The sequence below is a fragment of the Astyanax mexicanus genome, chromosome 9 (genome assembly GCF_023375975.1).
Source record: "Astyanax mexicanus isolate ESR-SI-001 chromosome 9, AstMex3_surface, whole genome shotgun sequence".
NCBI classification, from domain to species: Eukaryota; Metazoa; Chordata; class Actinopteri; order Characiformes; family Acestrorhamphidae; genus Astyanax; species Astyanax mexicanus.
The window spans coordinates 26,156,613-26,171,728 of NC_064416.1; the positions used below are offsets into that span (position 1 = coordinate 26,156,613).

Below are 15,116 nucleotides of genomic sequence, written 5' to 3' on the forward strand. Positions count from 1 at the left end.
CACAGACCCAGCATTTATCACAGGCCTGCCAGTCTCAGACCAGGTCTTCACACACACATATATACACAAATACACACACACACACAGTGTGAGGAGCCTTTCGCTCAACTTGGCTGTGGATGTCATTGCTTCAGTGACTCATATACTGACACTGACACTTACTATGGTGGCACAGATAACAGTATATTTTTAATTCTAAGTTAACATATCTAGATAAGTGGCAGACAGTGGTTTATTTAGTGTTATGTTTAAACCCTGAGTACTTAGATAGCAGTGTTGTACTGTGTCATTAGATTCCACTGTTATAATTGCATAAAACTTGAAATACATATACATGCAAATATGATGGGGATGCAGTAGTAACAACCCGGCTAACAGAGAATGTTCTAAAGATGTTTAACAAAGTTTTGAGAAGGTTTTAGAAAGCTTAGCCTGCAACAGTACAGAAATAATGTTCCAGGAACGTTCTGTGGGACATAATAATGGTTTGCATACCAATGTAATTATAATGTTTCACACAGAATGTTCTTATCTAGACAAAGACTAATGTTACAAAAATGTTAAAAGTAACATTCCAAAAACTAAAAATTAAAACACTGACACATTACCAGAACGATTAAAATGTAAATAAAACATTCTAAAAACATCTAGAAAACTTGACAGATTGAACGCTCTAAGTAACATTAACTGTAACTTTTAGAAATTGCTCTATTAAAATGCTGGTCTGTGATCCAGCATGTTTCTGTTCAGTGTTATTCATTTTTGTCATTTTTTAGGGTAATTATGACATACCATCATACTGTGATATCGCAATATGTTTTTGTGTGGTTATAATACCGTGAAAGTCACACCTGCTCTTTATTGATTCTCCTGAAATGAAGCTATTAAAAAGTGTAAATCCTGTTAAACCAGAGAAGTATTCCTACCAGATTTTGATTTTGATTAAACATTGCTGCAAGGATTTGATTGCAATATCCAACTCCCTTCCCAACTCATCCCAAAAGTATTAAATGGAGCACCAGTAATTCCTGTTGCAATGCTAACATTGTAGATAAAGAACTAAATTTCCCAAGATAATTCTGTTTGCATCCAGATGATTATACCCACTATACATCCCACCCCTAGCTGCCAGCACCTCTAGTTGCGTGACTGTGGTTATGTAGGGCCTGTGCATATATTCTTCTCAAAAATGAGCCTTACATTCCTACTCTCCTACACAATGCCTGACTGCTGAATGGACTGATTTGCCCTGTCGAGAAAGAAAAAGAAAAAGAGAGTGAGAGAGAGAGGGAGAGAGAGTGCTTTTCTTTTCTCTTCTGTAATAATAAGTCTACACTCTGAACTGGACAATGCAGAACCTGGTCATTAATCTGGAAGTGGAACCTCCTTATAATTAACTAGTTCTGCTGTGGTCATTTAGCTTGAGGGCTGTGAATAGAACGCCATTGGCTATTCGAGGCCTTATTAAGTGGTTGCATTAAGACGAGAGCTGTGTGTGCCAGGCTCTACCATTCCCTACTGCCCGGGGATAGTGGAGGGGCTGCTCTAAAGAGGGGCCTAAGAGCAAATATTTGTTTAGTGTAAAAGGCTGGCAGCACTTGTGGGTGGCTCTTTTAGTACTGGGTACAGATGGACCCCTTGTTGTGTAGGGCAGGGACTACCAGATCATTTACTGTAAATGTGAGTGTAGCACTTTTTATTGACACACACACTGACACGCACAAACACAGGGTGACGTGCAAAAGTTATGGCCTCTTTAGTTAAAATTCAAAAGTAAAGTTATTTTTAATGCAGTAGAGTCCCTAGGGGTGCTTTTACACAAATTTGGATTGGTCTGGGTGTTCGGACTTTTCAGTTTGGTCCGAAGTCCAAATAAAAGGTGTGAAAGATGCAACAAATCAGAATTCAGGCCAAAAAAGATGATCTCTGTCTGTATCAACTGAACCATGGTTACGATTATCTGTCTGCATTTTTAGACCAAGTACAGGAAGTTGAGGCTGGCTATCTTCAACCATTCAGTGAAAAAAGATGAAAAGGCCGGTGTTGTGCTGAAATCTGACACTTCTTTACATGCACACCCGTCACACATCAATATGGATGCATCAGATTACGCTAATGAGTCTGTGTTTACTGTAACTAAAGATCACCCTTATTTATAAACATAAATCAAAAGAACCTGAATGGAAACTGTTATACTTTCTGTCAGGGAGGCAGAATTTAGCATAACACCCAAAATAGCAACTTGCTGACATTTGGGACACTCCCTTCTACAGACCAATCAGTGTCAAGTAGATGGAGATGCAGCTCACATAGGTGATGATGACAGGACATAACAAAGTCCTTTAAGCCATTCACTAAACTGCAGTCCTGAAACTGAATCGAATCAAACAAGTGCATGCAGTGTAAATAATAAACCTTGGTACAAACTCTAGGTGTAAAAACATCCTAAAATGTTGCTGATAATTCTGTTCTTTCTCTTTCAGAACGTGCTGGCCAAGGCCCTGTATGACAATGTGGCCGAGTCTCCGGATGAACTGTCCTTCCGGAAAGGGGACATCATGACAGTTCTGGAGCGGGACACGCAGGGCCTGGATGGCTGGTGGCTCTGCTCGCTGCACGGGCGCCAGGGCATCGTGCCAGGGAATCGCCTCAAGATCCTGGTGGGCATGTACGACAAGCAGCAGCAGCAGCAACAGTCTCCTACCCCACAGACCAGCCTGCCTGCCAGCGCCTACACCAAACCCTCGCCTGCTACCCAGTACACAGCCATGCACCCCGCCTACACCTGCACCAGCCCCCCGACCCCAGGCAAACCAGACGGTGTCTACATGCTGCCCCCCAGCCACAGCAAAAACACACCTTCTAGCCTGTACCAAGTTCCCACAGGCCCCCAGACCCCACAGCCCCAGCCCAAAGCCCCTGCCCTCACACAGAAACAAGGCCACGGCAAGTACCATCCAGCTGGACAGGAAATCTACCAGGTGCCCCCCTCCATGGGCTCTCCTGGGCAAGATGTCTACCAGGTGCCCCCTTCAGCCGGAGGGCCGTGTCCTGGGCAAGATGTGTACCAGGTGCCCCCTTCTCTGAACCAGAAACAAGACATTTACCAGATCCCCCCTTCCATGGAGAAAAGAGGCTGGGACTCTTCTAAGACTTTGGGGAAGGTAGGAACAAATTGCACGCACACACACACACACATGGGCACACACACAGGTGGGCACTCACGCATGGGCACAAATACTCACAAACTCATGGCTTAACACTAAAAACAGGCTGCAGAAATAGATAACTTCATTTAAAACATAAAGATAAACACTGTCAAAAGCATTTGCAACATTTTAAGGCAAATTGTTTCTCACATGTGTTCATTTAAACACATTAAACACATGTGGTAGTATGGAAATTTAATGTGGTGCATAAACCACATTCAGTGTACAGTGTAATAAATGGGCTCTTACGGAAATCTGAAACAAAATGTCAGTGCAGCAAATCACAATCAGCAGTCTATTGTTTATCTTTTGAAGCCAGCTAATGGAAGATGCTTGGAATAATTAATTCTAAAGTATATGGTAATTTAATGAAAATCATAATTATAGTGACCTTTTCTCCCAAGAGTTTAATTCCTTCCATAATTGTCTAATTGCCCATTAGTGGTTCACTGAGTGGTTCAGCATTTTGATGTAGTGTGGCTAATGTATCAGACTTAGACATGGTCTAAAAGAATGTTTAAATCTAACTTTTATGTGTGTGAATCAGTAAAATGGAATTTAGTTATACACTCCTGTAGCATTACTTGGAAACACATTGAAGTGTATTAATTCATACAATTATCAAATTAGCCAAACATTTAGCAGCAGTAAAGAGCATTAAATAATGCAAAAGTGTTGATAAAAAAGATAAAAAAAAGAAAAGTCTAAAACCAAGCCAGAACCAAGCTATCATACAAAGACAGCTAAAAAACAAGTAGAGATCAAACACAGATGAATCTAGACATTAGAAACAATCAGTATTGGACAAGGTTGGCGATACTTTGCAAAATGATAAGGACATATATGGACATATATGTATAGATACAAACAGGTAGAATTAGTACTCAGGTGATGAGGAACAGGAAAACAAGATGGATTGGTTGTGAGCTTGTAACCATGTACATTCCTTTAAGCCAACAATTTATTTTCTAACGGCTATTCATCTCAGACTAGTTTCTTGGCCATGACAATGACGCAACCATGGCAACATGGACCAGAATCTCAGAGGAATGGTGCTGTTTTGTTAAATCTTTTGTAATCTGGAATGTCACAAAGAATTCAAGCTATTATAGGACAAAGTGTTCCTAATAAATTGCTCAAAGAGTGTGTGTATCATTTTTTAGCAGATTCATACCAGAGATAAAGCTTGTTATTGCATTCCTCTTGCATCCAGTCCTCTGATATGCTCCCTCTTTTAGGCAGAAATAAACAATCCCCCACAGTGCTTACGGCAGTGCTGATGAAAGCAAAGATAACCAGGAAGGCAGGAAGAGTGTGGCCAGAGAGAGAGAAAAACTAAAAGAAAAAACAAAGAAAGAATGGGTGGAAGAGTGCAAGATGGAGGGATAGAGAGGAAGGGTGTGAGAAAGAAGTAGAGTAAGTAAAATACACAGTAATAAATAATGCAGAAGAGTGTAGTAGTAGTGACCGTGGATAGAGGGAAGGATGAAGGATGAAGGATGAGTGAGGGATTTGCATTTGGACCTGCCTGCTCCTCTGGGACTCGTACGGCGTACTGTAGTCAGGGACGCTGTGCCATATGCCAGGGGAGCTTCATCAGGCGTGGATGAAATGAAGTGAAATGATTGAGGGAGGAGAGTAGAGGACAAGTGCAGCTGCGTCCCCTCTGACTCCCACCAAATCTAGCCATTTTAACCCCACCTCACAACAAGATGGTCAAGTCACTTTGTCAGATGTGTGTCATGTTATAGAAGTTGTTTTAACACTTTACAATAGGTGAGCATCAATTAGCAGTACTTACAGCAGTCAGAAACATTGTTAACTGTTTAGGTAATGTCTTTACTAATTATTAATTGACACTAGTTTTAAAAATAATAATAATATTACCTAATGAGTAAGAGTGTTAACTTAAGAATATATATCCAGTCTATTCAATAGTCCTGTTATTCATTACTTTAGTCTTGCCTGGTATGTACTGGCTGTCAGTGACAAAAATATTAAATAAATAAGAAGACGATATTTATGCCATTATTTAAGTCAATAACCATTTTAAACCAGTTTAAAACTTATGTGGATGTGTAAATACTTCTTAAAATATATTTAAAAGCTCTTTGATCAGTGGTAGGATGGCCCCCGCTTATATGTGAATCTTGGTCCTCCCAATGTTTCTTTCTCCTCCAGCTCTGAGGGAGTTTTTGCTTGCCTCCATGCTCACTGGGGGTTTTGTATTCTGAATATTTTAGGTTTAATGTTTTGCCTAATTATTTGTGCTCTTATCACATTTCTGTAAAGCTGCTTTGTGATCAACATCAATAAAAAGCGCTATACAAATAAATTTTATTTGATTTGATTTGATTGTTGGGCTCATAAGCTGCCAAATACTTTCTTTTTATTGCCTCACTATTAAAACATCAGCATTGAAAAGGGAGGGATTCAGGTAAACTTAGGCCCAATCCCATTTCTGTTTTGTATCCCAACCCCTTGTTTTCAGGAGTAATCCTTCCCCAGGAGGGTAAGGCGTGAAATCCTCCCCCTAAGAACAGGGACAACCCTTCAAGTACCCGATACAGATATATAGCAGTGGAGCGCAACCAAGCTACTAGTTAACTTTAAGGCATCATTTGTCTTCCAAAAGGGGGCAGGTGGTACAGAAATGAATTATTATTGTCCGTTCCTTAATTCCTCTGTGATGGGGAAATGAAATGAGCTTTTAGAGTTTACTTCCCCTACCCCTCCAGTCTAACAAGAATCACGACACTCTTCCCCTAGGTGTCGTAAGGCTATAGAGGGGTAGGTGGTAGGGCTAAGGGATGAAATTAATGGGATTAGGAAGGCAGCTAAGGGTTTGTGTCATTTACACATGGTATGTTAATGAGAAAAATGCCTGTGGGAGCAGTTTTCTGTACTTATAATCCATCTACTGCTCCCTGAGGTAGTTCATATTCATATACACAGCTTACAGCTTAAGGTTTTCATTTTACCTTAATAGTGTGTATTGCATTGCAATTATTTGAAACAAATACACATATTGCTCATTGGCAAGCCAAATGATCTGCCAAATAAGAGGCAGCAGTCCTGTCTGATGCTCTAAACCAACTCCTGGTAATCAAATCTACAAACAAGGTTATCAAGACTTAACACAGGGTCTACATTTATCGATGTGTGACATTCTAAGTACTACATTGTAAGATATCTAACAAAATGTATTAAACTGAACTGAACTGATCCTTGATGTTTGGTTAAAAGATGTTAGAGTCACAGATTAAGGTTTTCCTGCAGTTGAGGGAGCATTTTCTTGGACTAATTTAGCCCATGCCCGTACCCAGAGGAGTCTTGTGTAAAAGACTGGACTCTTCTGAACTTCTCCCAAACACACGATCGATTGGGAAAATGAAGGAAGAGACACATGCACGTGTCAGCACAGGGGGCTGTGGAAAGCCTGGCTTTGAACAGACAGCGAGGGAGAGAGAGATAGGAGCTGAGCCGTGTCTCATTGATCAGTAGTCAAGGCCAGGGTTTGGACAGGGTGGAGGAGGGGAGGGCAGATCAATGCTGGCGGTCCTCAGGGCTCTAGCGTCATGGTACAGCTCACAGTTTACTGCTTACACAATGTCTGCACCTCCGTCCAGCCTACGCCCTGCTCCAAGAGGCTTCCAGAATCTTCTGTCAGTTTCCAAGCTTTAGCTTTTGCAAATACCCTGTTTCACACCGTAGATATTAACAAGATTAAACATAGTTTTACTAGTTGGAGTTTCTTGGGTTTCTCTGTTCTAGCATTATGAAGCACACAGTAGGGGTGGACGATATGGCCCTAAATAAAACCACAATATTTTTATATAATATTTTTAAGTTATACTTGACGATATGACAAAACATACAGTTTTTTTGTATTCATTTTGTAAATACATGTCTACTGCCGTGTCTGATCCACTCATACCAGCACAACACACACCTACACCTCATACACCACCACTATGTCGGTGCCACCACTACTCAGTGGTGTCACAACTCAGCAGTCCCTGCTCTCTGGTGGTCCTGTGGGGTCCTGACCATTGTAGAACAGGGTGAAAGAAGGACAATGACAATAAAGAATGCAGATAAATATATCTATCACAATCTGTCATTATGAAACTAAAAGTGTTCCTTTATGGTCAGTAGAGCTAAAAAATGGTCAGTGGTTGTAGAAACAAGAAAAAGTAGTCATTATATTCTGACTGAACTGTTTATATCCCTGTTCCTTCGCTTGCTAGAAGGTCTTAAATCCATCACTGCTGAAATTTACTCAGTGAATGTCCTCTAAAGTTGTCCTTCTGGAGAAACACTCCACCCCCCACCTCTTACCCCTGCCACTTTCTCATTACAAGATAAGGAGTACATGCTGAGAGAGAGGATGATGGACATAATCACACACAACACATGCACGAGCACACACACATTCCGAGGAGGATCAAACCAAATGCCTTGATATTCCAGTTCTTGATAAAAATGAAAATCTGCATGAATTTAGTTTCATTTCTAAAAGCACTTAAACGAGCACTCTTTCTGGCTGTGTTTGTGGCTTATGCACTTGTTTGTAATGCCTCGCTGGGCACTCAAGAGCCCCTTTTTGAGGATGAAAGGGTAAAACAGGGCGGGGTGGGGTCTAGACTCAGCTCAGCTGTGCCCAGGCAGCGGGTGGCCTCTCAGGCTGCAGTTGGGGTCAGGATGACTGGATGTGGGGGTCTAATTGTGCTAAGACAAGGCCGTGGCAGCCGGAGCAACTGGAACTAGTGTCAGATCAAAGAAGATTTCATACGGGGTGTGGCGGCACGCGACAAGCAAAGCTCCAGCACACTCCTCTGACAGGCCGCAGTTTCTTCTTTCCACAACTGTTCATTCTTCTTTTTTTCCCTTTCTTCTTTAACTTCTTCTTTCAACTCTCCTCCTCTTGAGTTCTTTCTCTCTGTTGGTTTGTCCCTCATGGCTAGGCCTAAAAAAACAACCTCTAAGACCCTAAGACCTCTAAGATGGAAAAACAAACACACTACAAAAAGATTGCATGAAGTGCAAGCTAATTATTAGCCTAAAACCTCTATGCTGGAAACTATATGCTAGTCATGTACACAGTTGTGCATTCTGACTATGTTTAGCTGGTGTGATTGTAATGATGTAAAATCAAAGAAACTACAAGAAAGGAAAAGGCAACAACAAACAGAACACAAGATGCTAATTCAAATATTTTCAGTAGGTTTTAATAACAGAGGCTGTTTATTCAGATAAGCTAATGGGCTTATGTTAAGTGGCAAGATAAAGACTTGTTGGATTAAACATGGTGCATTTTCCATTAGGTAGACAATGGGCAACATGTATGTTTGTCAAAAATGAGCTAGATATAGTCACTGCAAAAGTTTTGTATCTCTATCTTAGTCTTTTTCCACATTTTTTACATAAATGTAATCTGAAAGTGGTGGTTCTTTATTTTGAATTATGATGACTGGATCATTACAAATGCTTCAACATCACAACATATTTTATTTTTATATTTTTACAGTAGTCCAGAAATGTTCTACATTAGCTAGAGCTACATTTTATCTCTCTGTACAGTTGTTTTTATTTTGTTGTTTTTTGTGCTGTCTGGGTCCAGAGGAGGATGGGTTTCTCCTAAGGTTTCTTCTTCTTAGTCTGAGGGAGTTTTTCCCTGACATAGTTTTCACCATTACCTTGCCCCTGTTGTTACTATTAGTGTAGTGCTTACTCATAAGAGACTTGGACTCATATCTATGTAAAGCTGTTTTTTTTTTTTACATTTCTTGTACAGGAAATGTTCTATGTGGTTTAGGCAAGGGGTGGCACTTGTGTAGTATGTGCACAGGGCACGATATGATGCACTGCGTGAATTCTCCAGAAAATGACCTGCTCTGGTCATACATGGGCTCATTGGACATGATCAAAACTTTAAACTTGGAGTCTGGCAGGAATAAAATCTAATGAATGTCCCGTACAGCTGATACAGACACTTGTATTCACATATAGAGCTCCTCTGGGTAATGTCTGAAAAATTGTGGGTTATCGTAAATTGATTTTGATATTGACTTTTATTCAAAATCGTAAGAAGTTTGTTTTGTCTTCTCCTGTAAAGCTACACTATTGGACTAGTGTTTACACTAAAGAAGAGGCGATCATATGGCAGCCACTTATTTATTGTAAACACAAGTCCCCTTTGTACTCTGCAATTGTTGGAACCACAGAAACAAATGTTAGTGTTGATATTGGTGGTCACCAAAATGGCGCCTCCTGCACCGCGGGACGTCGCTTGAAGCTCTTGTGAATGTGTGTTTTAACAATAGGGGGTCTGTCAGTTATGGACATTGACTATTCTTGGTTGACTCACTTGGGGGTCCAGCGAAAATAAACAGTACAGTCACCCAGCATAGAAATATCAGTAGTTATAATAAATAATGTTTATCAAAAGCTTGAGTAAAGCAGAACATTCTTTTGCCTTTTCATTTTTAAAGCCTTTAGAACATACAATAGAACATGAAGTCATTCTTATCCTTCTTTCTCTACCTCCTTGACTTAAACTCCATGGGTAGAATTTCCTCTATATCCTCATGACGCCAACACTCTTCCCAGTCACCTAGTTACATGTTAACCAGAGGGGATGTGGCAATAACAGCTCTGTTTGCACATTGACCTATTTGAGCAAATAAAGCCATAACAGGTGGAAAGAGAGAGAGAGAGAGAGAAAGAAAGAAAGAAAGAGAGAGCTGAAGTGGAGGGGAATGAGTTCAGAGCTTAAAACCGGCAGTGAGTGCCAGGGGAAGGGAGTTGTCAGGGAGTCACAGGGGCATGTGGAGCACCTAATCTTTTTAAGAATTCTCAAGCATTATAATGAGTGAGTGCACACATGAGCTGTGGCTGCTAAACCTGTCTCTAGTGCTGAACCGGAGGGATGGAAAGTTTGGCAAACATAAGGTTTACTCAGTTTACCTGAATAAACCATCAGCCGTGGCTAGATGACTGGATAAGAGCATCTCCAGTGGTCATCCAAACACTTCCACATCTTCCAAACACCAAACATGTCTTGGTTAAATTAGAGCAAACGGATTTCATACATTTCATAAATGTGTTTTTTTGCTCTAAAAGTTTGCTAAAGCCATTTAGTATCTTTACTAATTTATTAATTGTAAGTTCTCGCCTTGTTTTTGAGGTGCATTGCCGTGAGGGTGTTTGGGGCAGTAGGTGTTTGAAGCTGTCCCTTCTCGGATGGGCAGAAGACAGAATTCAGCCTGCTTATCGCCTCCTGCCTCTGATGGGCCTGTTTTAGCTTTGCAGAATATGCCGATAAGAGAGCCTGGCTTTACAGTGAGGGACAGAGAGGCAGAGAGAGAGCGAGGGAGGCAGAGAAGAAGAGAGAGAGAGATGAAGAGAATAAGGCTTGATTAAGATTCTGCCGTTGGTGTGCTGTGCAGCCTGCTCAGAAAGTAAATGTATAATCCCTGGAGAGTTAGCAGAGGCTCACCTGCACTGGAGGGAGGAGGGGAGCAGTGTGAGGGCTTATCTGCAGGACCGGGTCTTATTGGGAGAAAAGAGAGAGAGGGATGAGGAGCGTGAGCAGAGAAAGAATGAGCGTGTGTTTGACCTTTCACTGGCAAGGCTGTTTTACAGTACCTTGGAGCTGAAGGTATACATCCAAAACTCATCCAGGAAGCTATGATAATAATCACATGCATATGCAGTTTGTGTGTATGTTTGTTTGGTGCATATCAGTACTGCCACTGTGCTCATGTAAATTGTGAAATAGTATATTAATAGTAATAAAGTACAAAATGTATCGTCGAGGCGCCGAGTGGTCCAGCGGTCTAAAGCGCTGCCACTATGAGCGCTGCCCCATGCAACTTTGCCATCAAGCATCCGGCACTCAGAGGGAGCAAAATTGGCTCTGCTCCCTCCGGGTGGGAAGATGGCGCTCTCTCCCCACATCACTCCTAGGGTGATGTCCACAGCACAGGGCGTCTGTGAGCTGGTGTATCGGAACCGAGTCGCTGCGCTTTCCTCAGAGCGCGCTGTGATGCTGCTCGGTAATGCTGTATCAACAACAGCTCGAAAAGAATCGGTGGCTGACTTCACATGTATCGGAGGAGGCATGTTTTAGTCTTTGTCCTAATGGTGTGTTGGGGCATTACTAGTGATAGAGTCCTAATGAGTGGGTTGGGGAAATTGGCCGTGTAAATTGGGGAGAAAATGGAAAAAGTTTGAAAAAAAAAAAATTATTGTCAAAGAAATGATTGCAATACTTTTTGCAATGCAATTTTGAGAACTCAGGTCTGGCTTTGCGACATTGCCCGCAAATGTGAGTTCAAGTCTCTAGCACACTGGAGAAAAGACAGGGCCACTGGTTGCAGGAACTCATTAATGTAACAAACTGACAGCAAGCGTCATATACCATAAGTGATGGTTGCAGGCAGGTCTGTACACACTAGCACAGATCTTACTGCACGCTCCTGTGTGCTGTAGTTTCCCCTCCCTCCCCTCCCTTCAGCTACACACGTTCTTAATGAACTAAGGACGTGCCCTGAATTTAGTGCAGTTCTTCTCCCCCACCCCCCTCAGATCCCTCAAATAAGTCTTAATGAACAGAAAGCTCCTGATTGTTTTGCTGTTGTTTGTGTGATAATGCAGACTCAGAGCTCCTCTGGGCTTTAGTGTGGCTGCAGCACTGAGACAGAGCCAGTGTTCCCGGGCCTCATTGCTCTCTGCTGCCTCATGTGTTTTTCCCCAAGAGTGATATTCTCATTGTCCCCACATCATTGCACACTGATGGAGCAGCAGAGGCTGCAGGCAGCAGTTAGCCTTACCCTTCTTCTCTTCTATTCTCCTCTTTTCTACAGACGTCTTTTTACCTTTTCTTTACGTCCAGGACTGCAACAATTACACTGTAAATATTGTAGACTGGGAATTTCATTATTGACGCATTATTAATGTGTGATGGAGGGGTAATGGGCTCGCTCTCCATGCCTCCACTAAATGTAAACACACTAGACAGGGGACAAGACAACAGTTGTACTCACTGTACATCAGTTCATTATACATTTAAACATATTCTCCATGTTTAAATCCCACATTTCCACAATTGCAGCTAGGATTGTCAGGTCCCGTAAAAAATCCAAAGTCCAAAGTCAGTCTAAACCCGCCCGTCACAAGCTTAAACTAGCCCAGTATCTGAGGTTGCCACAAATGTGCACAACAAATTGTTTTTGTGCAGTTAAGGCTTTTTTGGTGGCTGTGATAAATATAAAAGTAGCCCAAACATACACACACCTCCTACTTTTTTTTTTTTAGAATTTTCACTCATGACTATCAAAGAACCCCAGTTTGCCTGGAAAGCAGCAATACAAAGGAAAATATTATAACTAAAAGAGAGTAAATACTAGTAATTAAACAATTACAAAAAAAAAAAACAATTAAATACACATTTACACATTTAAATACACAATTTACATTAATAAAAAAAACATAAAGTACTTATACATTTGCCTCTCAGTAAAATTATTACAAAAAACTTCTCACAATAAAAGAGATGGATTAAATTTTCTATCAAAACATGGTCAAATTACTAAAACCAGTCATTAATCATTAGTTGCAGCCATATTTTTTCTTTTCTACTTTTATCTAATCTTGAATTTTGTATCTTTTCTCAGCATTTCTTCTCTCTTCTTCTTTCTCATTTATTCTTTATTCTCATTTCTTTTACCTTCTCTCATCTTGTTTTGTTTTATACTCTTCTCCTCCCTCGTCTTTCATTCTGTACTCTTTTAAACTAATTAGGCTGGCTGTAGTAATGGGTGGGGATTAAATGTATATGAGAGAGAGAGAGAGAGAAAGATGATGTGTGTGTATAGTATAAAAAGTGCTAACTGGCAAAGTTCAGTGCTTCAGGGCAGTGAGTGCCCATCTGCCAGCCACCCCCTGCAGCTGTGCCCTAGGCCTAGAGACTCTGGATTGAGTCACTTTGCTTCTGCACCGAGTCACTGGAGCATCCATCTCCAAGTCCTAAACACACACTTAACACCACCACACTTACAGCTAGACTCAGTGTTGGAAATCTGCACAGGAAGGTCAGATATATTTTATTTGTCAGAAAAAAACAGATGAGCACAAATAAATAGATATTTCACATCTGAAGCGTGATCAGATTTTAGGATACATCCGTCTGTAAATAGTATGCACTGCATATTGTCAGTGTCCTTTTTTGCTATTCTTGGCATTCTGGAACCCTAAAAGTTTCCAGCTGGAACTAAAGTTAGCGTTAATGGAGAGCTGCTGTGAAACTCCCTTAGTTGACGTGGTGCAAACACAGGCTGGATTGTAAAAAAGCATCAAGGTTCTAATAAGTCTGGAGGTTGTTCTTTACATTGTGTTAGAGTTTTATGATGAGCGGACCAATAGCCATTACATTAAAAAAAATAAAAACTGACTAATATTGTTTGGGTCCCTCTTAAGCCATAGTGCTAAATAAAACAGCACTGGTCTGTCAAGGCATGGAATCCACAAGCCCCTGTAGGTGTCCTGTTGTATCTGGCATCATCAATATGTTAGCAGCAGATCCTTTAAGTCCTGTTAGGTCCTCCATGAATTGCATCAATGACCCTGTCATTCCCCTTGCCCTGTCAGTGATCTACACACACTCACACACACACACACCAGAACCTTGAATTGTGAGGTTAGTGTAGCTGTTGGAGAAGGAAGAGAAGGAGAAAGATGAAGGAGGAAGGCTTGGGCTTCTCATGTGAAGCCACAGCTCATGACTTGTCATTAGCTCCCCACAAAGCCAGTGTGGGACAGGGGCAGCGCTGGCCCCCTCTGTGTAAACACGGGGCCTCCTGCAGCCGCTTTATTTGTGCTCCAGTGGCTCTCATCAAAGGCCTGGGATATTACAGCAGGGCACGGGGCTCACTTTGTACTGCACACAGTTAAAAGGCCTGGAAAAGCGCAGGTCAGGGTGGAGGAACAAGACGCACATTTAAACACACACACAGACACACGTGTACCAAGTTCATTCCAGTTCACTGGCTGATAAGTATATTTTTAATCTCTGTGTATACTGTGTCTGAACCTGAATGTTCTCTGCAGTAATCAGAGCTGAATGGAAGCTTTATGTGGTTCCTGTTAGGCCTTTGCTCCAGGGCTTAAACTCAGTTCATTTGCAGTGTCTGTGATGTTTTACTGTCCTCTCGTCAAGTGCAAACATCAAAGCCAAGCAGATCTGCTCTTCTCTTTCAAATGGAAACCAAATGGTACAGCATGTAGTGTCCACGTTGCCTAATGACAACCTGTATAAGAGAAGACTCTGTTTGTAAAGATTCTGTAGCACCCAGCATCCAGCTTTAAGTGTTGTCTAAATACACCATGTGTCCAAATACACTATGTGTCCAAATACACTATGTGTTCAAAACACAGTGAGTTCAGCTACTTTTCGAAGACCAAAAGACATCATCAATATTTTAGTACCTTAATCACTGTTTTTTTTATTATTTATTATTTAACAGAACAGTGCAGTCCCCTGATAAGCATGCTCATCATGATGAAGAAAAGATGGTAACTGCAGCAGAGTAAAGATTAATTTTATTGCCCTTGAATTTGGACAAAAAAGTGTATGAGCAAGTGTCTGTAAACCTTTGGCCACATAGTATACAGCTCTGGAAAAAAAGAGACCACTTTAGTTTCTGAATCAGATTCTCTGATTTTGCTATTTATAGGTATATGTTTGATTAAAGTTAAGATTTTTGTTTTATTCTATAAACTACGGACAACATTTCTCCCAAATTCTCCCAAATATCCTCATTTAGAGCATTTATTTGCAGAAAATGAAAAATGGCTAAAATAACAAAAAAAGGAGAGCTTTCAGACCTCAAATAATGCAAAGAA

The 15,116-nt window shown here is 41.1% G+C and overlaps 1 protein-coding gene across 3 annotated transcripts in view; it reads left to right on the top strand.

Moving 5' to 3' along the window:
• Positions 1 to 15,116, top strand: part of bcar1 (BCAR1 scaffold protein, Cas family member) — a 116,577-nt gene that overhangs the window by 82,542 nt on the left and 18,919 nt on the right. For all 3 annotated transcript variants that reach the window (XM_049483358.1, XM_022679719.2, XM_022679718.2), the window contains one exon: positions 2,484 to 3,164. In XM_049483358.1, the coding sequence (XP_049339315.1) occupies positions 2,484 to 3,164 (681 nt within the window). The remainder of the gene's footprint in view (positions 1 to 2,483; positions 3,165 to 15,116) is intronic.